This window comes from Pseudophryne corroboree, unplaced genomic scaffold, assembly GCF_028390025.1.
Source record: "Pseudophryne corroboree isolate aPseCor3 unplaced genomic scaffold, aPseCor3.hap2 scaffold_1130, whole genome shotgun sequence".
Taxonomy (NCBI): Eukaryota; Metazoa; Chordata; class Amphibia; order Anura; family Myobatrachidae; genus Pseudophryne; species Pseudophryne corroboree.
Window position 1 is genome coordinate 144,974 of NW_026967756.1, and position 27,944 is coordinate 172,917.

The window sequence follows — 27,944 nt, forward strand, 5'->3', positions numbered from 1 at the left end:
CATTCGGGACACGATGGAGGAGTCAATCACACTGTAACATCCGGGACACAATGGAGGAGTCATTCACACTGTACCATTCAGGACACGATGGAGGAGTCAATCATACTGTAACATCCGGGACATGATGGAGGAGTCAATCACACTGTAACATCCGGGACACGATGGAGGAGTCAGTCACACTGTACCATCCGGGACACAATGGAGAAGTCAGTCACACTGTAACATCCGGGACACGATGGAGGAGTCAGTCACACTGTAACATCCGGGACACGATGGAGGAGTCATTCACACTATACCATTCGGGACACGATGGAGGAGTCAATCACACTGTAACATCCGGGACACGATGGAGGAGTCAGTCACACTGTAACATCCGGGACACAATGGAGGAGTCAGTCACACTGTACCATACGGGACACAATGGAGGAGTCAGTCACACTGTAACATCCGGGACACAATGGAGGGTTCGGTCATATAGTAACATCCGGGACACAATGGAGGAGTCAGTCACACTGTAACACCCGGGACACGATGGAGGAGTCAGTCACACTGTAACATCCGGGACACAATGGAGGAGTCAGTCACACTGTACCATACGGGACACAATGGAGGAGTCAGTCACACTGTACCATACGGGACACAATGGAGGAGTCAGTCACACTGTAACATCCGGGACACAATGGAGGGGTCGGTCATATAGTAACATCCGGGACACAATGGAGGAGTCAGTCACACTGTAACATCCGGGACACGATGGAGGAGTCAGTCACACTGTACCAGCCGGGACACGATGGAGGAGTCAGTCACACTGTACCATCCGGGACACAATGGAGAAGTCAGTCACACTGTAACATCCGGGACACGATGGAGGAGTCAGTCACACTGTAACATCCGGGACACGATGGAGGAGTCATTCACACTGTACCATTCGGGACACGATGGAGAAGTCAGTCACACTGTACCATCCGCGACACAATGGAGGAGTCAGTCACACTGTACCATCCGGGACACAATGGAGGAGTCAGTCACACTGTAACACCCGGGACACAATGGAGGAGTCAGTCACACTGTAACATCCGGGACACAATGGAGGAGTCAGTCACACTGTAACATCCGGGATACAATAAAGGAGTCAGTCACACTGTAACATCCGGGACACGATGGAGGAGTCAGTCACACTGTAACATCTGGGACACAACGGATGAGTCAGTCACACTGTACCATCCGGGACACAATGGAGGAGTCAGTCACACTGTACCATTCAGGACACAATGGAGGAGTCAGTCACACTGTAACATCCGGGACACGATGGAGGAGTCAGTCACACTGTAACACCCGGGACACGATGGAGGAGTCAGTCACACTGTACCATTCAGGACACAATGGAGTAGTCAGTCACACTGTAACATCCGGGACACGATGGAGGAGTCAGTCACACTGTAACACCCGGGACACGATGGAGGAGTCAGTCACACTGTACCATCCGGGACACAATGGAGGAGTCAGTCACACTGTACCATCCGGGACACAATGGAGGAGTCAGTCACACTGAACCATTCAGGACACAATGGAGGAGTCAGTCACACTGTAACATCCGGGACACGATGGAGGAGTCAGTCACACTGTAACACCCGGGACACGATGGAGGAGTCAGTCACACTGTACCATCCGGGACTCAATGGAGGAGTCAGTCACACTGTACCATACGGGACACAATGGAGGAGTCAGTCACACTGTAACATCCGGGACACAATGGAGGGTTCGGTCATATAGTAACATCCGGGAAACAATGGAGGAGTCAGTCACACTGTAACATCCGGGACACAATGGAAGAGTCAGTCACACTGTAACACCCGGGACACAATGGAGGAGTCAGTCACACTGTAACATCCGGGACACGATGGAGGAGTCAGTCACACTGTAACATCCGGGACACGATGGAGGAGTCAGTCACACTGTAACATCCGGGACACAACGGAGGAGTCATTCACACTGTACCATCCGGGACACGATGGAGGAGTCAGTCACACTGTAACATCCGGGACACAACGGAGGAGTCATTCATACTGTACCATCCGGGACACAACGGAGGAGTCAGTCACACTGTAACATCCGGGACACGATGGAGGAGTCAGTCACACTGTACCATTCGGGACACGATGGAGAAGTCAGTCACACTGTACCATCCGCGACACAATGGAGGAGTCAGTCACACTGTACCATCCGGGACACAATGGAGGAGTCGGTCACACTGTAACATCCAGGATAAAATAAAGGAGTCAGTCACATTGTACCATCCGGGACAAAATGGAAGAGTCAGTCACACTGTAACACCCAGGACACGATGGAGGAGTCAGTCACACTGTAACATCCGGGATACAATAAAGGAGTCAGTCACACTGTACCATCCAGGACACAATGGAGGAGTCAGTCACACTGTAACATCCGGGGCACAATGGAGGAGTCGGTCACACTGTAACTTCCGGGGCACAATGGAGGATTCGGTCAACTGTAACACCCGGGACACAATGGAAGAGTCGGTCACACTGTAACACCCGGGACACAATGGAGGTGTCGGTCACACTGTAACATCCGGGACACAATGGAGGTGTCGGTCACACTGTAACATCCGGGACACAATGGAGGAGTCTGTCACACTGTAACATCCAGGACACAATGGAGGAGTCATTCACACTGTAACATCCGGGACACAATGGAGGGGTCGGTCCTATAGTAACATCCGGGACACAATGGAGGAGTCAGTCACACTGTCCCATCCGGGACACAATGGAGGAGTCAGTCACACTGTAACATCCGGGACACAATGGAAGAGTCAGTCACACTGTAACACCCGGGACACGATGGAGGAGTCAGTCATACTGTACCATCCGGGACACAATGGAGGAGTCAGTCACACTGTAACATCCGGGACACAATGGAAGAGTCAGTCACACTGTAACACCCGGGACACGATGGAGGAGTCAGTCATACTGTAACATCCGGGATACAATAAAGGAGTCAGTCACACTGTAACATCCGGGACACAATGGAGGAGTCATTCACACTGTACCATTCGGGACACGATGGAGGAGTCAGTCACACTGTACCATCCGGGACACAATGGAGAAGTCAGTCACACTGTAACATCCGGGACACGATGGAGGAGTCAGTCACACTGTAACATCCGGGACACGATGGAGGAGTCATTCACACTGTACCATTCGGGACACGATGGAGGAGTCAATCACACTGTAACATCCGGGACACGATGGAGGAGTCAGTCACACTGTAACATCCGGGACACAATGGAGGAGTCAGTCACACTGTACCATCCGGGACACAATGGAGGAGTCAGTCACACTGTAACATCCAGGATACAATAAAGGAGTCAGTTACACTGTAAAATCCGGGACACAATGGAAGAGTCAGTCACACTGTAACATCCAGGACACAATGGAGGAGTCAGTCACACTGTAACATCCGGGACACAAAGGAGGAGTCAGTCACACTGTAACATCCAGGACACGATGGAGGAGTCAGTCACACTGTAACATCCGGGACACAACGGAGGAGTCAGTCACACTGTACCATCCGGGACACAATGGAGGAGTCAGTCACACTGTACCATCCGGGACACAATGGAGCAGTCAGTCACACTGTAACATCCGGGACACGATGGAGGAGTCAGTCACACTGTAACACCCGGGACACGATGGAGGAGTCAGTCACACTGTAACACCCGGGACACGATGGAGGAGTCAGTCACACTGTAACATCCGGGACACAATGGAGGAGTCAGTCACACTGTACCATACGGGACACAATGGAGGAGTCAGTCACACTGTAACATCCGGGACACAATGGAGGGTTCGGTCATATAGTAACATCCCGGAAACAATGGAGGAGTCAGTCACACTGTAACATCCGGGACACAATGGAAGAGTCAGTCACACTGTAACACCCGGGACACAATGGAGGAGTCAGTCACACTGTAACATCCGGGACACGATGGAGGAGTCAGTCACACTGTAACATCCGGGACACGATGAAGGAGTCAGTCACACTGTAACATCCGGGACACAACGGAGGAGTCATTCACACTGTACCATCCGGGACACGATGGAGGAGTCAGTCACACTGTAACATCCGGGACACGATGGAGGAGTCAGTCACACTGTAACATCCGGGACACGATGGAGGAGTCAGTCACACTGTAACATCCGGGACACGATGGAGGAGTCAGTCACACTGTAACACCCGGGACACGATGGAGGAGTCTGTCACACTGTAATATCCGGGACACGATGGAGGAGTCAGTCACACTGTAACATCTGGGACACGATGGAGGAGTCAGTCAAACTGTAACATCCGGGACACGATGGAGGAGTCAGTCACACTGTAACACCCGGGACACATTGGAGGAGTCAGTCACACTGTACCATCCGGGACACGATGGAGGAGTCAGTCACACTGTAACATCCGGGACACGATGGAGGAGTCAGTCACACTGTACCAGCCGGGACACGATGGAGGAGTCAGTCACACTGTACCATCCGGGACACAATGGAGAAGTCAGTCACACTGTAACATCCGGGACACGATGGAGGAGTCAGTCACACTGTAACATCCGGGACACGGTGGAGGAGTCATTCACACTGTACCATTCGGGACACGATGGAGAAGTCAGTCACACTGTACCATCCGCGACACAATGGAGGAGTCAGTCACACTGTACCATCCGGGACACAATGGAGGAGTCAGTCACACTGTAACATTCAGGATAAAATAAAGGAGTCAGTCACACTGTACCATCCGGGACAAAATGGAAGAGTCAGTCACACTGTAACACCCAGGACACGATGGAGGAGTCAGTCACACTGTAACATCCGGGATACAATAAAGGAGTCAGTCACACTGTACCATCCAGGACACAATGGAGGAGTCAGTCACACTGTAACATCCGGGGCACAATGGAGGAGTCGGTCACACTGTAACATCCGGGGCACAATGGAGGAGTCGGTCACACTGTAACTTCCGGGGCACAATGGAGGAGTCGGTCAACTGTAACACCCGGGACACAATGGAAGAGTCGGTCACACTGTAACACCTGGGACACAATGGAGGTGTCGGTCACACTGTAACATCCGGGACACAATGGAGGAGTCTGTCACACTGTAACATCCAGGACACAATGGAGGAGTCATTCACACTGTAACATCCGGGACACAATGGAGGGGTCGGTCCTATAGTAACATCCGGGACACAATGGAGGAGTCAGTCACACTGTCCCATCCGGGACACAATGGAGGAGTCAGTCACACTGTAACATCCGGGACACAATGGAAGAGTTAGTCACACTGTAACACCCGGGACACGATGGAGGAGTCAGTCATACTGTACCATCCGGGACACAATGGAGGAGTCAGTCACACTGTAACATCCGGGACACAATGGAAGAGTCAGTCACACTGTAACACCCGGGACACGATGGAGGAGTCAGTCATACTGTAACATCCGGGATACAATAAAGGAGTCGGTCACACTGTAACATCCGGGACACAATGGAGGAGTCATTCACACTGTACCATTCGGGACACGATGGAGGAGTCAGTCACACTGTAACATCTGGGACACAATGGAGGAGTCAGTCACACTGTACCATCCGGGACACAATGGAGGAGTCAGTCACACTATAATATCCAGGATACAATAAAGGAGTCAGTCACACTGTAATATCCGGGACACAATGGAAGAGTCAGTCACACTGTAACACCCGGGACACGATGGAGGAGTCAGTCACACTGTAACATCCGGGATACAATAAAGGAGTCAGTCACACTGTACCATCCAGGACACAATGGAGGAGTCAGTCACACTGTAACATCCGGGGCACAATGGAGGAGTCGGTCACACTGTAACATTCGGGGCACAATGGAGGGGTCGGTCACACTGTAACACCCGGGACACAATGGAAGAGTCAGTCACACTGTAACATCCAGGACACAATGGAGGAGTCAGTCACACTGTAACATCCGGGACACAATGGAGGAGTCAGTCACACTGTAACATCCAGGACACGATGGAGGAGTCAGTCACACTGTAACATCCGGGACACAATGGAGGTGTCAGTCACACTGTAACATCCAGGACACAATGGAGGAGTCAGTCACACTGTAACATCCGGGACACAATGGAGGAGTCAGTCACACTGTAACACCCGGGACACAATGGAGGAGTCTGTCACACTGTAACACCCGGGACACAATGGAGGAGTCTGTCACACTGTTCCATCCGGGACACTATGGAGGAGTCAGTCACACTGTAACATCCAGGCACAATGGAGGAGTCAGTCACCCTGCTGAAAGGAATATACATAGGGCTAGTCTGGGGGAAAAGGAATGTAAGATCCATCTTGTACGAGAATGCCTCAATAGACATAAAGTGATTTACGCCATCAGAGGAACCATTATGGCCAAGTTTAGTACATACTGTAGATGTCAGACTGTATTCCCCAATAATTATAATAGTGACTGCAATCTTCCGCACTAATTAGCCATCATTTTCTTAATAAATATGCCCCTAACTTACCTGTGCATAATGAAAGAATGACCTGTTGGTGGTACTTTAGGACTAGGGGTAAAAGTAATAGCCTACGTCTTGCAGTCATTGGCAGTTCCCGGCGAGTGTGCACAATATTTTATAGACAAAACCAGGTTTGTTTTGCCGTTTAAATAATTGCCCTGGGGCAGACTCACTGGGAACCCTCCGATGGCTGTACGTCACAGGCTGGTACACTTACTCTACACCCCTAGAGCTGAGGACCCCCACGTTGGAGGATTCTGCCCAGCTAGTATCCTCATGTGCCAGACACTGTGTAACATTAAGGATCTTTTACACAATAATTACAAGTCCTTCAGCTGAAATGAGAGGTTTATTCAGCCACCCAAACAGCTGGTCACTTCCTCTCCTATGTTCCTCAGCCAACGGCCACGTCTGCATGAGGAGATCATATCTTAACCCTGCACAATTCTGTCCGCAACTCTCAAGTCCAGACCCAGAGACCAGACCTAGACCGGGTTTACAGATAACCTCATCCGTGACAGGGGTAGATTTACTAAACACCAGTTTTGGGGCTTTCGGTGGATTCCTGACTGGTTTGTAATCTGCTGATTACTAAAGCCAAATCTGATGGGAATCCACTGAAAACACAGATTTTAGAATACTGGCTCAGTGTTGATGTTTTTTAGTAAGAGGAAAAGAAACCGGGTTTCCAACCAGCTACAGAGTGGACAGCAAACCCATCCAGATAATAGACCGCTGCTCCGGTGAGTTGGATGGAACACTGGTGGTCATTCCGAGTTGTTCACTAGCTGCTTTCGTTCGCAGCGCAGCGATCAAGCAAAAAAATTTAAATTCTGTGCATGCGTATGCGACGCAATGCGCACGCGTGTCGCACTCTTACAATGAACGATGTAGTTTCACACAAGGTCTAGCGAAACTTTTCAGTCGCACTGCTGACCGCAGAGTGATTGACAGGAAGTGGGCGTTTCTGGGTGTCAACTGACTGTTATCAGGGAGTGAGTGAAAAAACGCAGGCGTGGCTGGAGAAATGTAGGCGTGGCTGACCGAACGCAGGGCGTGTTTGTGACATCAAAACAGGAACTGAATAGTCTGAAGTGATCGCAAGCGCTGAGTAGGTATGGAGCTACTCTGAAGCTGCACAAAATTATTTTGTTGCCGCGCTGCAATCCTTTCGTTCGCACTTCTGCTAAGCTAAGATACACTCCCAGAGGGCGACGGCATAGCATTTGCATGGCTGCTAAAAGCAGCTAGCGAGCGAACAACTCGGCATGAGGGCCATTGCACACTATGATATGTGATCTGTGTGATCACATTTTCCGATAAGCAGCACTAAGCTGCACCAGCCGGGGGAGCTGATACTATAGCAAGGGGATTTTATGGGGGGTTTCTGTATATGTATAGACACTGATGATGTGGAGGCGTTTCTGACCATGTGTGGCGGCCGAGCAGGAGAATTGGCCTGAAGGACACTGGCCAGCCGGCATCCGTGAATTATAGATTCTTTGGATTATGAAAAACGAAAAGCAGAAATTGTGACTCACCTGGGAGTTACCCTGTCTGTCCTGGTGCAACGTGTGCACCGCTGGGTGTACCACATGGACAAACCTCCCTGCTCACACATGCACAACCTCCTCCACCTGACCAAATAATGGTGACAATGACTGGACCCCAGATGGTGGAAAGAGTTGTTATGTACCAGTATTTGAGGTCCCTGCCCGTGTCTCTGCGCAAGTGGGTGAGCCATGGGGATCATTCCACCATCTTCAAATCTCATCCCAAAATTTGCAGATTATTTAGCAGCAGGGGTGCAGCACCTGTGACCGCATTGCTTAAATAATATACACCAAGAACCCAGCACTCACCATGGTACGCTCACTCACCTTAATACATCAATACAGAAATGAATTATGGGGTTTTAGCTCATTTACTTTATACCTGTGTCAGCTGCTTCCTTGGTGGTGACTCAGGAGCTGTGTTGGTGACTGTCTCATCTGTAAAAGCCATTAGGTAGTAGGCAGGTGAGCGTTACACCTGGAAGCGTACTTTCAATGTGACTCTGGTGTGACAGCAGTGGCTGGTTTTCAGTAATCTGGGTGACAGGTAGGACTTGCAGTGAGATGGGGTCTCTAGATGTCGGGCTGGGTGATAGGGTAGGACTTGCAGTGAGATGGGGTCTCTAGATGTCCGGCTGGGTGATAGAGTAGGACTTGCAGTGAGATGGGGTTCTCTAGATGTCGGGCTGGGTGATAGGGTAGGACTTGCAGTGAGATGGGGTCTCTAGATGTCCGGCTGGGTGATAGAGTAGGACTTGCAGTGAGATGGGGTTCTCTAGATGTCGGGCTGGGTGATAGGGTAGGACTTGCAGTGAGATGGGGTCTCTAGATGTCGGGCTGGGTAATAGGGTTGGACTTGCAGTGAGATGGGGTCTCTAGATGTCGGGCTGGGTGATAGGGTAGGACTTGCAGTGAGATGGGGTCTCTAGATGTCGGGCTGGGTGATAGGGTAGGACTTGCAGTGAGATGGGGTCTCTATATGTCGGGCTGCGTGATAGAGTAGAACTTGCAGTGAGATGGGGTCTCTAGATGTCGGGCTGGGTGATAGGGTAGGACTTGCAGTGAGATGGGGTCTCTAGATGTCGGGCTGGGTGATAGGGTAGGACTTGCAGTGAGATGGGGTCTCTAGATGTCGGGCTGGGTGATAGGGTAGGACTTGCAGTGAGATGGGTTCTCTAGATGTCGGGCTGGGTGATAGGGTAGGACTTGCAGTGAGATGGGGTCTCTAGATGTCGGGCTGGGTGATAGGGTAGGACTTGCAGTGAGATGGGGTCTCTAGATGTCGGGCTGGGTGATAGGGTAGGACTTGCAGTGAGATGGGTTCTCTAGATGTCGGGCTGGGTGACAGAGTAGAACTTGCAGTGAGATGGGGTCTTTAGATGTCGGGCTGGGTGATAGGGTAGGACTTGCAGTGAGATGGGGTCTCTAGATGTCAGGCTGCGTGATAGTGTAGAACTTGCAGTCAGATGGGGTCTCTAGATGTCGGGCTGGGTGATAGGGTAGGACTTGCAGTGAGATGGGGTCTCTAGATGTCGAGCTGGGTGATAGGATAGGACTTGCAGTGAGATGGGGTCTCTAGATGTCGGGCTGGGTAATAGGGTTGGACTTGCAGTGAGATGGGGTCTCTAGATGTCGGGCTGGGTGATAGGGTAGAACTTGCAGTGAGATGGGGTCTCTAGATGTCGGGCTGGGTGATAGGGTAGGACTTGCAGTGAGATGGGTTCTCTAGATGTCGGGCTGGGTGACAGAGTAGAACTTGCAGTGAGATGGGGTCTCTAGATGTCGGGCTGGGTGATAGGGTAGGACTTGCAGTGAGATGGGGTCTCTAGATGTCGGGCTGCGTGATAGTGTAGAACTTGCAGTGAGATGGGGTCTCTAGATGTCGGGCTGCGTGATAGTGTAGAACTTGCAGTGAGATGGGGTCTCTAGATGTCGGGCTGGGTGATAGGGTAGGACTTGCAGTGAGATGGGGTCTCTAGATGTCGGGCTGGGTGATAGGGTAGGACTTGCAGTGAGATGGGGTCTCTAGATGTCGGGCTGGGTGATAGGGTAGGACTTGCAGTGAGATGGCGTCTCTAGATGTCGGGCTGGGTGATAGGGTAGGACTTGCAGTGAGATGGCGTCTCTAGATGTCGGGCTGGGTGATAGGGTAGGACTTGCAGTGAGATGGGGTCTCTAGATGTCGAGCTGGGTGATAGGGTAGGACTTGCAGTGACATGGGGTCTCTAGATGTCGGGCTGGGTGATAGGGTAGGACTTGCAGTGAGATGGGGTCTCTAGATGTCGGGCTGGGTGATAGGGTAGGACTTGAAGTGAGATGGCGTCTCTAGATGTCGGGCTGGGTGATAGGGTAGGACTTGCAGTGAGATGGGGTCTCTAGATGTCGGGCTGCGTGATAGAGTAGAACTTGCAGTGAGATGGCGTCTCTAGATGTCGGGCTGGGTGATAGGGTAGGACTTGCAGTGAGATGGGGTCTCTAGATGTCGGGCTGGGTGATAGGGTAGGACTTGCAGTGAGATGGGGTCTCTAGATGTCTGGCTGCGTGATAGTGTAGAACTTGCAGTGAGATGGGGTCTCTAGATGTCGGGCTGGGTGATAGGGTAGGACTTGCAGTGAGATGGCGTCTCTAGATGTCGGGCTGGGTGATAGAGTAGGACTTGCAGTGAGATGGGGTTCTCTAGATGTCGGGCTGGGTGATAGGGTAGGACTTGCATTGAGATGGGGTCTCTAGATGTCGGGCTGGGTGATAGGGTAGGACTTGCAGTGCGATGGGGTCTCTAGATGTCGGGCTGGGTGATAGGGTAGAACTTGCAGTGACATGGGGTCTCTAGATGTCGGGCTGGGTGATAGGGTAGGACTTGCAGTGAGATGGGGTCTCTAGATGTCGGGCTGGGTGATAGGGTAGGACTTGAAGTGAGATGGCGTCTCTAGATGTCGGGCTGGGTGATAGGGTAGGACTTGCAGTGAGATGGGGTCTCTAGATGTCGGGCTGCGTGATAGAGTAGAACTTGCAGTGAGATGGCGTCTCTAGATGTCGGGCTGGGTGATAGGGTAGGACTTGCAGTGAGATGAGGTCTCTAGATGTCGGGCTGGGTGATAGGGTAGGAATTGCAGTGAGATGGGGTCTCTAGATGTCGGGCTGGGTGATAGGGTAGGACTTGCAGTGAGATGGGGTCTCTAGATGTCAGTCTGCAAGCTTAAATACATTGTACAATCCATGAACTCATTTTGCGCAATAGTTGTCCCTTTGCACATTTCTCACCAATAACATCATACTCATAACTGATGACAGCAATAAGACCCGTAATGTGGTTACAATGAGGGATTTACAGACTGAAGGAATTGGTAACAATAAGACAATAAAAATTACCTTTTTTTTTTACTACAGAAGATATTAAAACAGATGAGTGAACTAAAAACAATGGGCAAGAAAAATATGTATAATTCAATAAACTCACTCAGCAACCATGGTGAGGCACTGCTAGTGAGTGTGTGTGTGTGTGTGTGTGTGTGTGTGTGTGTGTGTGTGTGTGTGTGTGTGTGTGTGTAATATATTATATATATATATATATATATATAGCCAAATCACAGAACAAAGTCCCGGGAAGCCGCACTGACACTCTCCATTAGAAAAAGAGCAGGTGTCCGGTTAAATAGAAGATAATATAGTCACATGCCGATCCCTCGGAATGAGGTGTAAGACAGAACCAGCACTCTGCGTAATATATATATATATAGTCACATGCCAATCCCTCGGAATGAGGTTTAAGACAGAACCAGCATTCTGCGTAATATTCAAAACAAATCTTTACTCCACGTTGAACTTCATTCTTAGAACAGTTACATCGACATCAGCATGTATCGACAACAGCATATACTCATCGCATTGTAGTAATATTTCATCGCTGGCAAACTCCCAAACAGCCGTTTTCGGTAAGTAACCTTCCTCAGGGGAATAACCCGGCAAAATGTGAAACTGCCATGTCAGAAAGTGCTTGTGTGCCGTGCAACCCTTGCATCACCTGTGAGCGCATTATATGTGCTCACCGTGACCTACTCACCACCAGCACCTGGAGTCCATCACCGCCCACAGAGACCAGTCCCGCCGCTGCACATACATCAGAAAGCGTGCGCCGTGGAACGCACGCCGCTCCCCATGAGTCCGGAAGTTCCGGTACGTGGAACGCAAGCTGCGTGTCACTCGGCGGAAGTCCTCCCGTCAGTGCTGCGCTAGCGGGCACAGCGTCTCGGGGCAACAAGTGTATGTGTCCCATTGTGCTGATAGTAGTATTGGCAACAATACCGTAACAAACATAACTGTCAAATAACCATACAAAAGTAATAATAAAGTGATTCTAGCAGGACTGACAAAGATCAGTAAGGATCGAAAATGAGACCAAGGTTACAATAGTGGGGCACCTGAATACCATCAAAAATAGATTAACCCTAAATAACTAATAGTATTCTCATATGATCCAAACGTTAGAGAAGTCCTGTACATGAATGTGGATAAAAACCATCTAACTAACACACAACAAAAATCAGAAATCATGAAGAAAGACAAAAAGGACTTACAGACGTGTGAACACAGGGTCAATGTGTACAGAAAAGTATATTGTATTATTATTAGAAAGGCACCATTACTCATAGTGCCCACAAACAATGCCCGTGATCCATCAGATCACAGCACCTTAAAGAAAAGGAACTAAAGAAAATTCTTCATTGAGACCATGGGGGGCCATAGACTCCATCTGGTATATCCATCGACACTCTTGCTGGAGTAGGAGTCTGTGTCTGTCCCCTCCCCTCCTCAAGGGTGGTACGTGATCAATTGGCATGTAAGTAAACTCACTCAATTTGTGTCCAACAGAGACAAAATGCCTGGCAACAGGGGGAGTACTGCCATTAATTTTCTGGTATGCCTTTTTTATCGAGGACCCATGCATGGCAATCCTCTCCTTCAGCATTCGTATCGTTTTTCCTATGTGGATTTTCTTACACGGGCAGACAATCATGTAAGTCACAAATTTAGTTTCACAGGTCATCCTATGTCTTAAGGTGTATTTTGTGCCTTTAGACGGATGACAACAGATCTTGCCTGTCAACATGAAGCTGCAGTTAACACATCCATGGCACCTGAAAGCACCAGTTTGAAGTTGCAGCCACTGAGTTCCCCTGCCCACACGTGGCCTAATGTCGGAGAAGGTTACTTTTTCTTTCATGTTACGGCTGCATCGGTAACAAAACAGTGGCAACTGTTCACAGCATCGTCTCATCACAGGGTCCGTTTGCAGAATATGCCAATGTCTGCGGATGGATTGTCGGGCATTACTTGAGGAGATCGAATACGTACTGGCAAAAACCAGTCGATCAGACTCCAATTTGGCCCGAGGTTTCAAGAATTCATCTCGTGAGAGCAACATGCATTTATCAATAGCTTGTTGTACTTCAGTGCTGTGATAACCCCTGTTGATAAAGTTATCCCCCATCTTCGTAAGTGCCTCATGTAATGTCTCACGATTAGAGGTAATTCTTGCCACGCGGACCAACTGGGAGTAGGGTAAACCCTTTTTCAGTGCTACGGGGTGAAAGCTTGATGCAAGAAGGAGAGAATTTTTGTCAGTGGGCTTCCTATAAATCCCTGTTGTTAACATCCCGTCCTGTACACGTACGGACACATCGAGAAAGTTGATCACGGAAGCATTATGGGTACTTGTGAATCTGATGGACCCCGGAATACTATTGAGCTTAGCAACAAAATCAGACAAGAGCCGGTCACCCCCAGTGCACAGCATAAACAGGTCATCTATATAGCGCACATAGAATTTGATATATTTTGAAAAAGTTAAATCACCCATAATATGTCTCTGTTCATATTGATGCATGAACAGATTGGCATACGATGGCGCCATATTGGACCCCATCGCGGTGCTTTTAAGTTGTACATAAAATGAGTTATTAAACAGGAAGTAGTTTTTGTGGAGCACCACTTCCATCAATAAAAGAAAAAATTCTAACGGAGGACCCTTATACTGTGGACTAAGGGCAACGGACTCTTTTACAGCAGACAATCCCTCAGCATGCCCAATATTAGTGTACAGACTGGTGACGTCCATGGTCACCAGTGTACAGTCCGCTGAAAGCGGACCAATTGCTTTGAGTTTGCAAAGAAAATCGGTAGTATCCTTAATGTAATGAGGGGTAGCCTGAATCACCGGTTGATGGTGGAAATCGATAAATTGAGAGATTGGTTGACCTAAAGACCCACGAGAAGAAATAATGGGCCTACCAGGTGGTTTAATGTGCGACTTATGCACTTTAGGCAAAATATATATTAGGGAGATCTTCGGAAAGTCCTGTCCTAGAAAGTCAAAGGTGGATTCATCAATCCAACCATTAGAGAGTCCTAAGGAGATGATCGAGTCGATTTCCTTCTTGAACCGTTCAGTAGGGTCAAGGTGGAGAAATTTGTAACATTCCGTATCAGACAACTGACGCAGAATCTCATCGATGTAATCCTGACGATTCATTATAATAATCGCCCCGCCCTTATCTGCGGGACGTATAATGATGTCAGGATTATCTCGTAAACATTTAATGGCCTCAGACTCCTGTTTGGACAAATTGGAAAAATGCATTCGACCTTTCTGTATTGAGGCCAAAGTTTCGTTACGAACTAACCTCATAAATGTCTCTATCGACGCATTACTAGGTGGTGGATCAAACGTACTCCTGCCCCTGAAGGTCGGCTGTTGTCCAGTTAATTCTCCCTTTCGTAGAAAGAAGTCCTTTAAACGCAATTGTCGTTGAAATTTATATAGCTCTACTTCGCAGTCAAACTTATTTTGGCGGTGCGTCTGTACATAAGAAAGACCCTTAGATAGAGCCGCCATTTCTAACTCAGATGGTGAATAAGAGGACAAATTTACTACTGTTACTTCCTGCCTCCCTTCAAGTTTCTGCTGAATGCTGAAGGAGAGGATTGCCATGCATAGGTCCTCGATAAAAAAGGCATACCAGAAAATTGATGGCAGTACTCCCCCTGTTGCCAGGCATTTTGTCTCTGTTGGACACAAATTGCTTGCGTTCCACGTACCGGAACTTCCGGACTTGTGGGGAGCGGCATGCGTTCCACGGCGCACGCTTTCTGATGTATGTGCAGCGGCGGGACTGGTCTCTGTGGGCGGTGATGGACTCCAGGTGCTGGTGGTGAGTAGGGCACGGTGAGCACATATAATGCGCTCACAGGTGATGTAAGGTTGCACGGCACACAAGCACTTTCTGACATGGCAGTTTCACATTTTGCCTGGTTATTCCCCTGAGGAAGGTTACTTACCGAAAACGGCTGTTTGGGAGTTTGCCAGTGATGAAATATTACTACAATACGATGAGTATATGCTGTTGTCGATACATGCTGATGTCGATGTAACTGTTCTAAGAATGAAGTTCAACGTGGAGTAAAGATTTGTTTTGAATATTACGCAGAGTGCTGGTTCTGTCTTAAACCTCATTCCGAGGGATTGGCATGTGACTATATATATATATATATATATATATATATATATATATATGCTCAAAAAAATAAAGGGAACACTAAAATAACACATCCTAGATCTGAATGAATGAAATATTCTTATTAAATACTTTGTTCTTTACATAGTTGAATGTGCTGACAACAAAATCACACAAAAATTATCAATGGAAATCACATTTATTAACCCATGGAGGTCTGGATTTGGAGTCACACTCAAAATTAAAGTGGAAAAACACACTACAGGCTGATCCAACTTTGATGTAATGTCCGTAAAACAAGTCAAAATGAGGCTCAGTAGTGTGTGTGGCCTCCACGTGCCTGTATGACCTCCCTACAACGCCTGGGCATGCTCCTGATGAGGTGGCGGATGGTCTCCTGAGGGATCTCCTCCCAGACCTGGACTAAAGCATCCGCCAACTCCTGGACAGTCTGTGGTGCAACATGGCGTTGGTGGATGGAGTGAGACATGATGTCCCAGATGTGCTCAATTGGATTCAGGTCTGGGGAATGGGCGGGCTAGTCCATAGCATCAATGCCTTCGTCTTGCAGGAACTACTGACACACTCCAGTCACATGAGGTCTAGCATTGTCTTGCATTAGGAGGAACCCAGGGCCAACCGCACCAGCATATGGTCTCACAAGGGGTCTGAGGATCTCATCTCGGTACCTAATGGCAGTCAGGCTACCTCTGGCGAGCACACGGAGGGCTGTGCGGCCCCCCAAAGAAATGCCACCCCACACCATTACTGACCCACTGCCAAACCGGTCATGCTGGAGGATGGTGCAGACAGCAGAACGTTCTCCTTGGTGTCTCCAGACTCTGTCACGTCTGTCACATGTGCTCAGTGAGAACCTGCTTTCATCTGTGAAGAGCACAGGGCGCCAGTGGCGAATTTGCCAATCTTGGTGTTCTCTGGCAAAAGGGGGGTAAGACATAGGTATGAGCACTGGGTCAGTATTAGGGTACAGCACAGGTGATGGTAATCATACAGTAAGAGGGAAGTGCAGGAGCAGAGCATTGTGTCCTCCTGGAGAGGGTCATGTTGGGAGGTAAGACATAGGTATGAGCACTGGGTCAGTATTAGGGTACAGCACAGGTGATGGTAATCATACAGTAAGAGGGTAGAGCAGGAGCAGAGCATTGTGTCCTCCTGGAGAGGACATGTTGGGAGGTATGACATAGGTATGAGCACTGGGTCAGTATTGGGGTACAGCACAGGTGATGGTAATCATACAGTAAGAGGGAAGAACAGGAGCAGAGCATTGTGTCCTCCTGGAGAGGTCATGTTGGGAGGTATGACATGGGTATGAGCACTAGGTCAGTATTAGGGTACAGCACAGCTGATGGTAATCATACAGTAAGAGGGTAGTGCAGGAGCAGAGCATTGTGTCCTCCTGGAGAGGTCATGTTGGGAGGTATGACATAGGTATGAGCACTGGGTCAGTATTAGGGTACAGCACAGGTGATGGTAATCATACAGTAAGAGGAAAGAGCAGGAACAGATCATTGTGTCCTCCTGGAGAGGGTCATGTTGGGAGGTATGACATAGGTATGAGCACTGGGTCAGTATTAGGGTACAGCACAGGTGATGGTAATCATACAGTAAGAGGGTAGAGCAGGAGCAGAGCATTGTGTCCTCCTGGAGAGGACATGTTGGGAGGTATGACATAGGTATGAGCACTGGGTCAGTATTGGGGTACAGCACAGGTGATGGTAATCATACAGTAAGAGGGAAGAACAGGAGCAGAGCATTGTGTCCTCCTGGAGAGGTCATGTTGGGAGGTATGACATAGGTATGAGCACTAGGTCAGTATTAGGGTACAGCACAGCTGATGGTAATCATACAGTAAGAGGGTAGTGCAGGAGCAGAGCATTGTGTCCTCCTGGAGAGGTCATGTTGGGAGGTATGACATAGGTATGAGCACTGGGTCAGTATTAGGGTACAGCACAGGTGATGGTAATCATACAGTAAGAGGAAAGAGCAGGAACAGATCATTGTGTCCTCCTGGAGAGGGTCATGTTGGGAGGTATGACATAGGTATGAGCACTGGGTCAGTATTAGGGTACAGCACAGGTGATGGTAATCATACAGTAAGAGGGTAGTGCAGGAGCAGAGCATTGTGTCCTCCTGGAGAGGTCATGTTGGGAGGTGTGACATAGGTATGAGCACTGGGTCAGTATTAGGGTACAGCACAGGTGATGGTAATCATACAGTAAGAGGGAAGAGCAGGGGGAGAGCATTGTGTCCTCCTGGATAGGATCATGTTGGGAGGTATGACATAGGTATGAGCACTGGGTCAGTATTGGGATACAGCACAGGTGATGGTAATCATACAGTAAGAGGGTAGTGCAGGAGCAGAGCATTGTGTCCTCCTGGAGAGGTCATGTTGGGAGGTATGACATAGGTATGAGCACTGGGTCAGTATTAGGGTACAGCACAGGTGATGGTAATCATACAGTAAGAGGGAAGTCCAGAAGCAGAGCATTGTGTCCTTCCTGGAGAGGGTCACGTTGGGAGATATGGTTTAGGAACAACAGCAACTTGGTCACGAAGTGACAGACCACGTAAAATCACAGAGCAGGGTCAATGAACGCTAAGGCACATGGTACGTAAAAGTTGCCAACGTTCTGCTGATTCCACAGCTGAAGAGTTCCGAACTTCCACTGGCATTAATGTAAGCACAAAAACTGTGCGGCTGGAGCTTAATGGAATGGGTTTCCATGGGCGAACAGCTGCATGCAAGCCTCACATCACCAAATCCAATGCCAAGCGTTGGATGGAGTGGTGTAAAGCACACAGGCACTGGACTGTGGAGCAGTAGAATTGTATTCTTTGGAGTGGTGACTCACGCTTCTCTTTTTGGCAGTCAGAGTCTGGGTTTGGCGGATGCCGGGAGAACGTTACCTGCCTGACTGCATTGTGCCAGCTGTGAAGTTTGGTGGAGGAGGGATAATAGTATGGGGCTGTGAAATGGGGTATGGGTATGGGGCAGGGTGGGGACCAGTCCTACTTTAACAATTGCTGACCCACAACAAGTTTCTATATTCACTTCAGCAGTGACATAATGTTGGGTATCCCCATGTATGCAAGTTACCCCAATAGATATTTGCTGGACCTTTAAGGGGTTCACTAACCCAGCTTTCACGAGGGTAACTAAACTTCCTGAATCTAGCAAGGCCTCTACCCGGTTACCCTCTAAGAACACATTACACATTTGTTTTTCCAGCTCAGGTGAAGGTACCACAGTACAGGCTAACCTAGCAAAGAAAGATATTCTGCGACATTCAAAGGTAGCATCACATTGCATGGGTTCTTGCGTGACTGGGCAATTGGCAATAACATGACTTGGCATACCACACCTAAAACATTTAACCACACGATTATCAACCCGTTTGGGCAGCATAGACCGTTCTAGCCCCATTGGCCTGTCTCCAGGGCCAGTGTTTACAGTCTCTCCAGCCTTGCATTCTCTTAACCGCCCAGCAACATTTTCCCATGGAACAGTCTTACCAGTCTTCACTGAAGGGCGCTGTCGAGGATTTATGGGTTGCTGGGTGGTCATCAGTAGTTCCTCTGCCGCCAAATGCCTCTCTACCATGTCCACTAATTGGCCAGCAGTATCCGGGTTTCCATGGCTCACCCACTTGCGCAGGACCATGGGCAAAGATCTCAAGTAGCGGTCCATGACGACTCTTTCAACCATCTGGGGACCAGTTAAAGTCTCTGGCTTTAACCATTTTTTTGTTATCTGAATAAGGTCGTGCATCTGGGAGCGAGGAGGCTTCTCCATGGCGTACACCCAATGGTGCTCGTACTGACAGCGTGACTCCCAGGAGGGTCAGGATCTCAGTCTTTAGTTTATCATAGTCCCGAGCCTCAGCAGGGCTTAAATCAAAGTACACTTTTTGGGGCTCACCTGACAGAAAAGGCACCAGCAGACTGGCCCACTGTGCTTTCGGCCAGTTCTCACGCTTGGCAGTCCTTTCAAACGTGGTCAGGTAGGCCTCTACATCATCAGCCTCTGTCATTTTCTGCAGGAAGTGACTGGCCCGTATAGAACTAGAGCTGGTCGGAGCACTGATGGCCACATCTCCAATCCGGGCTGCAAGGCTCTGCACCACTTCTGTTAAGGCCTCTCTATCCTGACGCTGTTGCCTGTAAAGTTCGTCAATAGCCACCTGCTGCTGTCTCCTGTTTTCCTCCATTGCCACCTGCTGCTGTCTCCTACTTTCCTCCATTGCCACCTGCTGCTGTCTGTTGGCCTCCTGCTGAGCCGCTGTAGCTTGCAGCAAGGCTTTGAGCAGTTCCTCCATGTCGACAGATTTTTCAGGCGGCTTTGTAGCTGCTTTTACCCAGGACATATATCAAATCCTCAGGGCGAGTCTCAGCAACTCCACACTGGGCTGTATCTGCACAAACCACCGTTTTCCGCAGGCCTCATAAAGCTGCTGCTTTCACTTATGCGCAGAACGGCATGCTCGCATTCTCCACCAAGTTGTAACACTGTAAGGGAACAAGGTGCTGTTTTGTGGGGTAAATGTTAGCAAGCAGCAGCTGAGGAATCACACAAGTCCAGTGTGTGGTGCAACTGGCCACGACCAGTTTTATTAGGCAGAAAACAAAATAAATATCAAAAGAAAATACCTTGCCTGTCCGGCACTAACTAAACACAAGACGTTCCTAACTGTCTTTAAACAAAAAAAAAAACAGAGTTTTCCAGTCAACACTGTTTGGCTCACATGTATAAGGAAGCGTATTTCTCTCACAGAGATCCTGCAGTCTTCTCAGGCAGTCTGCACACACTAATCAGGCTAGCAGCCCTATAACCCACTAACACAGCTGAAACCCTGATTAGCCTTCTGTGAGGTCACGAACTGGGCCCAACGTCTGGAACTTGCCCTATCTTTCTTTCAGGGCCCTTATCCAGTTTTTCCAATAAACTGAAAAGGTTCTGAACTTCTGACAAAACAAAACATTTTCCTAATACAGGTAAATCAAGAACCTGGGACAAACATACCTGCCCTCAAACACTATTCCAGTGTTCTTGTCACTATATATATATATATATATATATATATACATATATATATATAATTTTTGGTGAGAGGGCTGGTGTCTCACCACAATTGCCCACATTTCTGTGGGATCAGCTCCCTTCTAAAGAGAGGAAAACAAGACCTGCACATACTGCATCGGCAGTAGAATTTGGAACTCCGGGCTTTCTGGATTGCACAGCTCAAAATGGAAAAATAGAATTTAATTTTTCCAGCTCACCCAGAGCCAACAGGAAGTCAGAAGCAGGAGAGGGGTTTAAAATCCCCAAACACCCACTGCATGGTGCACTGATGCCTATTAGAGGCCAGCGAGTAGGCTGCAATTTTATAGTGTCAGGAGAGCATGGCGGATGGTGGCTGCATGTCACTGCAGCAAAATGACTGTTGAGCTCGGGGAGTGATAAGACATTTATTTTCTTTTGTTTATTTTAAGTTATGTGTCTGTGTGACCAGGCCCAAGCCTGTGTATGCTGTGCTCAATGGGGGTAATTCCAAGTTGATCGCAGCAGGATATTTTTTAGCAGTTGGACAAAACCATATGCACTGCAGGGGAGGCAGATATAACATTTGTAGAGAGAGTTAGATTTGGGTGGGTTATATTGTTTCTGTGCAGGGTAAATACTGGCTGCTTTATTTTTACACTGCAATTTAGATTGCAGATTGAACTCACCACACCCAAATCTAACTCTCTCTGCACATGTTACATCTGTCCCCCCTGCAGTGCACATGGTTTTGCCCAATTGCTAACTAAAATCCTGCCAGACACTGGGGTAAATTTAATAAGATGGGAGATCTATTTAAGATGGGATGTTGACCACACCAACTAATCAGGTTCCAGGTATCATCTTCTAGAAGGTGCTAGACAAATGAGAAATAAAATCTGATTGGTTGCTACGGGCAACATCCCATCTTAAATAGAACTCCCATCTTAGTAAATTTACCCCACAGTATTTTACCGGAAAACCTGCCTGAGAGTCCTTATTTCAAGTACCCGTTTTAATATACTGTATTATATATGTGTTATTATATATGTATTATATATAGTGATCCCCCTGCAAGTCAAGACTCCTTGGCCAATCTGGCCCCCAGGTAACCCAGCACTCGGCGACCCCTCATGCGGCCTCCGGTGGATGAACTGCAGGCATTATAGTGAGAGCCCTACCCACTGCGCTTCCCCCAGACAACGCGAACAGTATGTATTCCCTGGTGAGTCAAGGCTTTGTACCAGTCCGGCTGCGCCCCCCCAATCTAGCAGCCAAAACAGGCTCCAACCTTCTGCCGACCTGGCCACGCCCCCCTCCTTGTCATGGCGCTTCACCCGGCCAACACAGTCAATGCCCCAGTGAGTCCTGGCCCTATGCCGGCATGACAGCAGCCCCCAGATGCGGCAGCGCCACCCCCTCCGCACCTCCCAGACCAGATGTCACTACTTCCCGCTGTCCATGCAGAAGATCCCACAGAGGTGCACTCCGCGGCTGCGCAGACAGAGGCGACACCCGGGTCAGTAGAGGAGGGCCCAAATGCCACAGCGACTACAGCCCCCAAGTAGACAATCCCTGCATGAACGTCCTGGCGAGTGCCCCTGTGGCATGCGATCCCCGTCACCACCATGGAAGTCCCAACATCGGCCCTCGCAGGAGACCTTGGGTTAGGATGAGAGGCAGTCGCGCGGGCGCACTTGTGAAGTGGCGGCGGAAGGGGCACCGGTCAGCACTCCCTGCGATCCTGCTCTCAAACGTGCGCTCACTAGCGAACAAGCTTGACGAATTGTCCCTCCTCCTGGGCAGTGCGCGATCAGGCATTGCTGGGTCATCGGTCCTTTGCTTCACGGAGACGTGGCTGGATGATCTCATTACCGACCCCCCAGTGTCCCTGCCGGGCTTTGGTCTCTACAGAGCCGACCGCTCCAAGGAACTCTCTGGAAAATCGAAAGGTGGTGGCATTTGTTTCTACATCAACGAAAGGTGGTGCACCAATGTCACGATCCTAGGCAAATCATGCAGCCCGCACCTGGAGATGCTATGTATCAACTGCAACCCCTTCTACTCCCCCTGGGAATTTGCCTCAATAGTCCTCGTGGGAGTGTACACTGCGCTAATGAAGCCCTGCATCACCTGACTGCCTGCATATCGAACATAGAGCAAAAGCACCCGGACTCTTTGCTTCTCATGCTGGGCGACTTCAACAGGACAAACCTAAGTCAGGAACTACCCAAGTTCAAACAACAAGTGACGTGCCCCACCAGGGAAGGGCGCATCCTGGACCACTGCTACACCACCCTCAAGTCTGCCTTCCGGTCAATCCCTCGTGCCGCTCTTGGTCTATCTGACCACTGCCTTGTACACCTTCTCCCCACATATACACAGAAGCTGAAGGCGGCTAAGCCTGTGCTCAGAACGGTCAAGAAATGGACCAATGAGGCTAAGCTGGAGCTCCAGGCCTGCTTCGACTGCACGGACTGGGAGGTCTTCGAAGCTTCAGCAACCGATCTGAATGACCTGACTAATACCATAACATCCTATATCAGATTCTGTGAAGACACGTGTATTCCTACCAAGACCTATCGCACCTACAACAACAACAAACCATGGTTCAACGCCCAGCTCAGGCATCTTCGCCGGGACAAAGAGAAGGCATACAGCAGTGGCGACAGAGCACTATTCAACCACGCTAGGAACTCACTAACGAAAGGAATCAGGCTGGCTAAAAAGCAGTTCTCGGACAAGCTGGCAAACGATCTCTCAACCAACGACCCAGTATCCGTTTGGAAAGGATTGCAGGCCATCACCAACTACAAGAAACAACCAAAGCACTCTGCCATGCACCAGTAGCTAACAGATGAGCTGAACCTCTTTTATTGCAGGTTTGACAAAAACGACCCCTGCGAACCAAACCACCTCCCCCCTACTGATCTCCCCTCCGGTTGCCGACCCCAGGTATTGCAGATTGCCAGCGAGGAGGTGGAGGAGATGTTCAAGAGGGTCAATCCCAGGAAGGCTCCGGGTCCTGATGGAGTGTCGCCCTCCGCCCTGAGATCATGCGCTGGTCAGCTTGCCCCCATATTCGCCAGCATATTCAACAAATTGCTACAACTGTGCAAAGTTCCCTCCTGCCTCAAAAGCTCCACAATTGTTCCGGTCCCAAAGAAACCTACCATCACAAGCCTAAATGACTACAGGCCGATAGCACTGACGTCTGTGGTCATGAAAGTGTTCGAGCGCCTGGTACTGAACCACCTAAAAGTTGTGACCGGCCCCCAATTAGACCCCCTTCAGTTCGCCAATCGAGCGAATCGGTGCGTTGAGGACGCTGTCAACCTGGGCCTGCACTACATTCTGCAGCATCTGGATGCACCTGGTTCCTATGCGAGGGTCCTGTTTGTCGACTTCAGCTCAGCCTTCAACACAATCGTCCCCAGCACTCTCTACCCCAAACTTCTCCGCCAAGGGGTACCAGAAGCTACCTGTTCCTGGATTGTTGACTTTCTGACAGATAGAAAACAGGTGGTCAAAGCGGGAGAATTCACCTCCGATGCAATGTTCATCAGTACTGGGGCTCTCAGGGCTGTGTCCTCTCACCCCTGCTCTTCTCTCTGTATACCAACGACTGCTCCTCCGAGTCGCAGTCAGTTAAGATCATTAAATTTGCTGATGACACCACCGTCATCGACCTCATAAAAGATGGGAACGAATCTGCGTACAGACAGGAAGTGGACCGGCTGGCCTGGTGGTGTAGCTGCAACAACCTCGAGCTCAACCCACTCAAAACTGTTGAGATGGTAGTGGACTTTAGGAAGAAGCCAGATGGAGTTCCCCCACTAATCATAGCCGACAGCGTGGTGTCGCTAGTGGACTCCTTCAAGTTCCTGGGGACCACAATCTCCCGAGATCTCAAATGGGGGCTCAATGCAAAGGCCATCATTGGAAAGGCGCAGCAGAGGCTGTTCTTCCTAAGGCAACTTAAGAAGTTCAATATCCCACCGAAGCTCCTGCTCCTCTTCTACTCCGCAATCGTAGAATCTGTGCTGTGCTCCTCGATAATCGTCTGGTATAGTTCCGCCAGTGAGAGAGAGAAACGCAGGCTCCAAAGAGTGGTAAGGTCAGCTGAGAAGATCATCGGAGCGGACCTTCCCCCTGTCCATGATCTGTATCTGTCCAGAGCCAAAAAACGGGCAACTAGAATAGTTAAGGACCCGCTTCACCCTAGTCATGGCATGCTCAACCTGCTGCCATCTGGCAGACGATACAGGGCCATCCCCACCAGATCCAACAGAAGCCTCAAAAGCTTCTTTCCTCAAGCAGTCCACCTGCTGAACTCCTGACCATCCGACCCCCTGGTAGACCGCCCAGTCGCTCTACTCTATTACTCTGCATGTAATGATGATCACTCTGGTCCCTATGTTTCCTTTATCTGAAGACTGCACATGTCCCCCCTTCCTGTTTACTTGTTCCCTTTGTGTCTGCTGCACTGTAAACCGAAAACAAATTCCTAGTACATGCAAGTATACCTGGCCAATAAAGCTGATTCTGATTTATATATATATATATATATATATATATATATATATATAGTGTGTGTGTGTGTGTGTGTGTGTGTGTGTGTGTGTGTGTGTGTGTGTGTGTGTGTGTGTGTGTGTGTGTGTGTGTGTGTGTGTGCATATATATATCTTATTATGTACATGTTCTCTACAGTCCTGACTTACAGCAAATATAGGTCATGGACTAGTGTTGTGGAACTGGACACGTCATGAGCATATGAAAGTAATTGCATCTTCTCCTGCATGTGAGTCCAGCTGTTCCCGGGCTCCACGTATACATCTTGTATGCTGTTACCGAGTGTAATAAATCCTAATTTCAATGATAAATGGACCCTAGTGGGGCCATTACATGCTTCCTTATTAGTCTCCCTTATTATCCGTCTGCCCACAGCCCTCACTTGGAACGTTAGTGTGTCCCATAATGTGTTCCTGTTATAAGCTAATAAACGGAATAAGTCAATAAATGTGTCTCTCTCATAGGCAATATGCATGAAGTCTCCATCAACGGTTACTGATCCTCCAGTTCCTGTACTAGAGACAGAGATACTCTCTCTCTCCAAGGATGATAGAAAGAGGCTCACTCAGCCACACTCCATGTTACCCAGGTATGGATTTTCATCTGTCTGCTCTGCCTCGTGTTTCCCTCTCTCTCTGCCTGCCCTGCCTCGTGTTTCCCTCTCTCTCTGCCTGCTCTGCCTCTGGTTTCCCTCTCTCTCTGCCTGCCCTGCCTCGTGTTTCCCTCTCTCTCTGCCTGCCCTGCCTCGTGTTTCCCTCTCTCTCTGCCTGCCCTGCCTCGTGTTTCCCTCTCTCTCTGCCTGCCCTGCCTCGTGTTTCCCTCTCTCTCTGCCTGCCCTGCCTCGTGTTTCCCTCTCTCTCTGCCTGCCCTGCCTCGTTTTTCCCTCTCTCTGCCTGCCCTGCCTTGTGTTTCCCTCTCTCTCTGCCTGCCCTGCCTCGTGTTTCCTTCTCTCTCTGCCTGCCCTGCCTCGTGTTTCCCTCTCTCTCTGCCTGCCCTGCCTCGTGTTTCCCTCTCTCTCTGCCTGCTCTGCCTCATGTTTCCCTCTCTCTCTGCCTGCCCTGCCTCGTGTTTCCTTCTCTCTCTGCCTGCTCTGCCTCGTGTTTCCCTCTCTCTGCCTGCCCTGCCTCGTGTTTCCTTCTCTCTCTGCCTGCCCTGCCTCGTGTTTCCCTCTCTCTCTGCCTGCCCTGCCTCGTGTTTCCCTCTCTCTCTGCCTGCGCTGCCTCGTGTTTCCCTCTCTCTCTGCCTGCCCTGCCTCGTGTTTCCCTCTCTCTCTGCCTGCCCTGTCTCGTGTTTCCCTCTCTCTCTGCCTGCCCTGCCTCGTGTTTCCCTCTCTCTCTGCCTGCTCTGCCTCGTGTTTCCCTCCCTCTCTCTCTGCCTGCTCTGCCTCGTGTTTCCCTCTCTCTCTCTCTGCCTGCCCTGCCTCGTGTTTCCCTCTCTCTCTGCCTGCCCTGCCTAATGTTTCCCTCTCTGCCTGCCCTGCCTCTTGTTTCCCTCTCTCTCTGCCTGCCCTGCCTGGTGTTTCCCTCTCCTTCTGCCTGCCCTGCCTCGTGTTTCCCTCTCTCTCTGCCTGCCCTGCCTCGTGTTTCCCTCTCTCTCTGCCTGCCCTGCCTCGTGTTTCCTTCTCTCTCTGCCTGCCCTGCCTCATGTTTCCCTCTCTCTCTGCCTGCCCTGCCTCGTGTTTCCCTCTCTCTCTGCCTGCCCTGCCTCGTGTTTCCCTTTCTCTCTGCCTGCCCTGCCTCATGTTTCCCTCTTTCTCTGCCTGCCCTGCCGCCCTGCCTCGTGTTAACTTCTCTCTCTGCCTGCCCTGCCTCGTGTTTTCCTCTCTGCCTGCCCTGCCTCGTGTTTCCCTCTCTGCCTGCCCTGCCTCGTGTTTCCCTCTCTCTCGGCCTGCCCTACCTCATGTTTCTCTCTCTCTCTCTCTGCCTGCCCTGCCTCATGTTTCCCTCTCTCTGAACCCTGTATTGCAGTGTCTCAGTCAAGGGCTTATTAAGTGGAGGACCAAGTGCAGCGTACATCCAGAGCTCCTCCTCTCTAGCCCGTAGTCCGAGCACTAGGAGACTCTAATGCTGAGCTAGAGCCTACTGCGCATGTAAAGGTTTCTCTGGAAATGGCACAGCAGGTATTTTCCTGGCTACTTCCCTACTGTGTATGCACTACACGCCAGGAAAATGGGCGCCGTGACATTGTCCCTGTATTTATGCCAATGTGGGACTCCAGAGAGGTGAAAATTGAAGAACATGGGTGCTGGGAGTGCGGTGTGTCCTCATGTTGCCCTCTCTCTGCCTGCCCTTCCTCGTGTTTCCCTCTCTCTCTGCCTGCCCTGCCTCGTGTTTCCCTCTCTCTCTGCCTGCCCTGCCTCATGTTTCCCTCTCTCTCTGCCTGCCCTGCCTCGTGTTTCCCTCTATCTCTGCCTGCCCTGCCTCGTGTTTCCCTCTCTCTCTGCCTGCTCTGCCTTGTGTTTCCCTCTCTCTCTCTCTGCCTGCCCTGCCTCGTGTTTCCCTCTCTCTCTGCCTGCCCTGCCTCATGTTTCCCTCTCTCTCTGCCTGCTCTGCCTCATGTTTCCCCCTCTCTCTCTCTCTCTCTCTCTCTGCCTGCCCTGCCTCGTGTTTCCTTCTCTCTCTGCCTGCCCTGCCTCATGTTTCCCTCTCTCTGCCTGCCCTGCCTCAT

The 27,944-nt window shown here is 49.9% G+C and overlaps 1 protein-coding gene across 1 annotated transcript in view; it reads left to right on the plus strand.

Annotated features, from left to right (window-relative positions):
* The window catches only part of WDR97 (WD repeat domain 97), a gene marked incomplete at both ends in the record, with an annotated part of 162,258 nt that extends 136,392 nt beyond the window's left edge, over positions 1-25,866 (plus strand). The window contains one exon of the mRNA XM_063950634.1: positions 25,742-25,866. Coding sequence (XP_063806704.1) covers positions 25,742-25,866 — 125 coding nt within the window. The remainder of the gene's footprint in view (positions 1-25,741) is intronic.
* Positions 25,867-27,944: the final 2,078 nt, after the last annotated feature.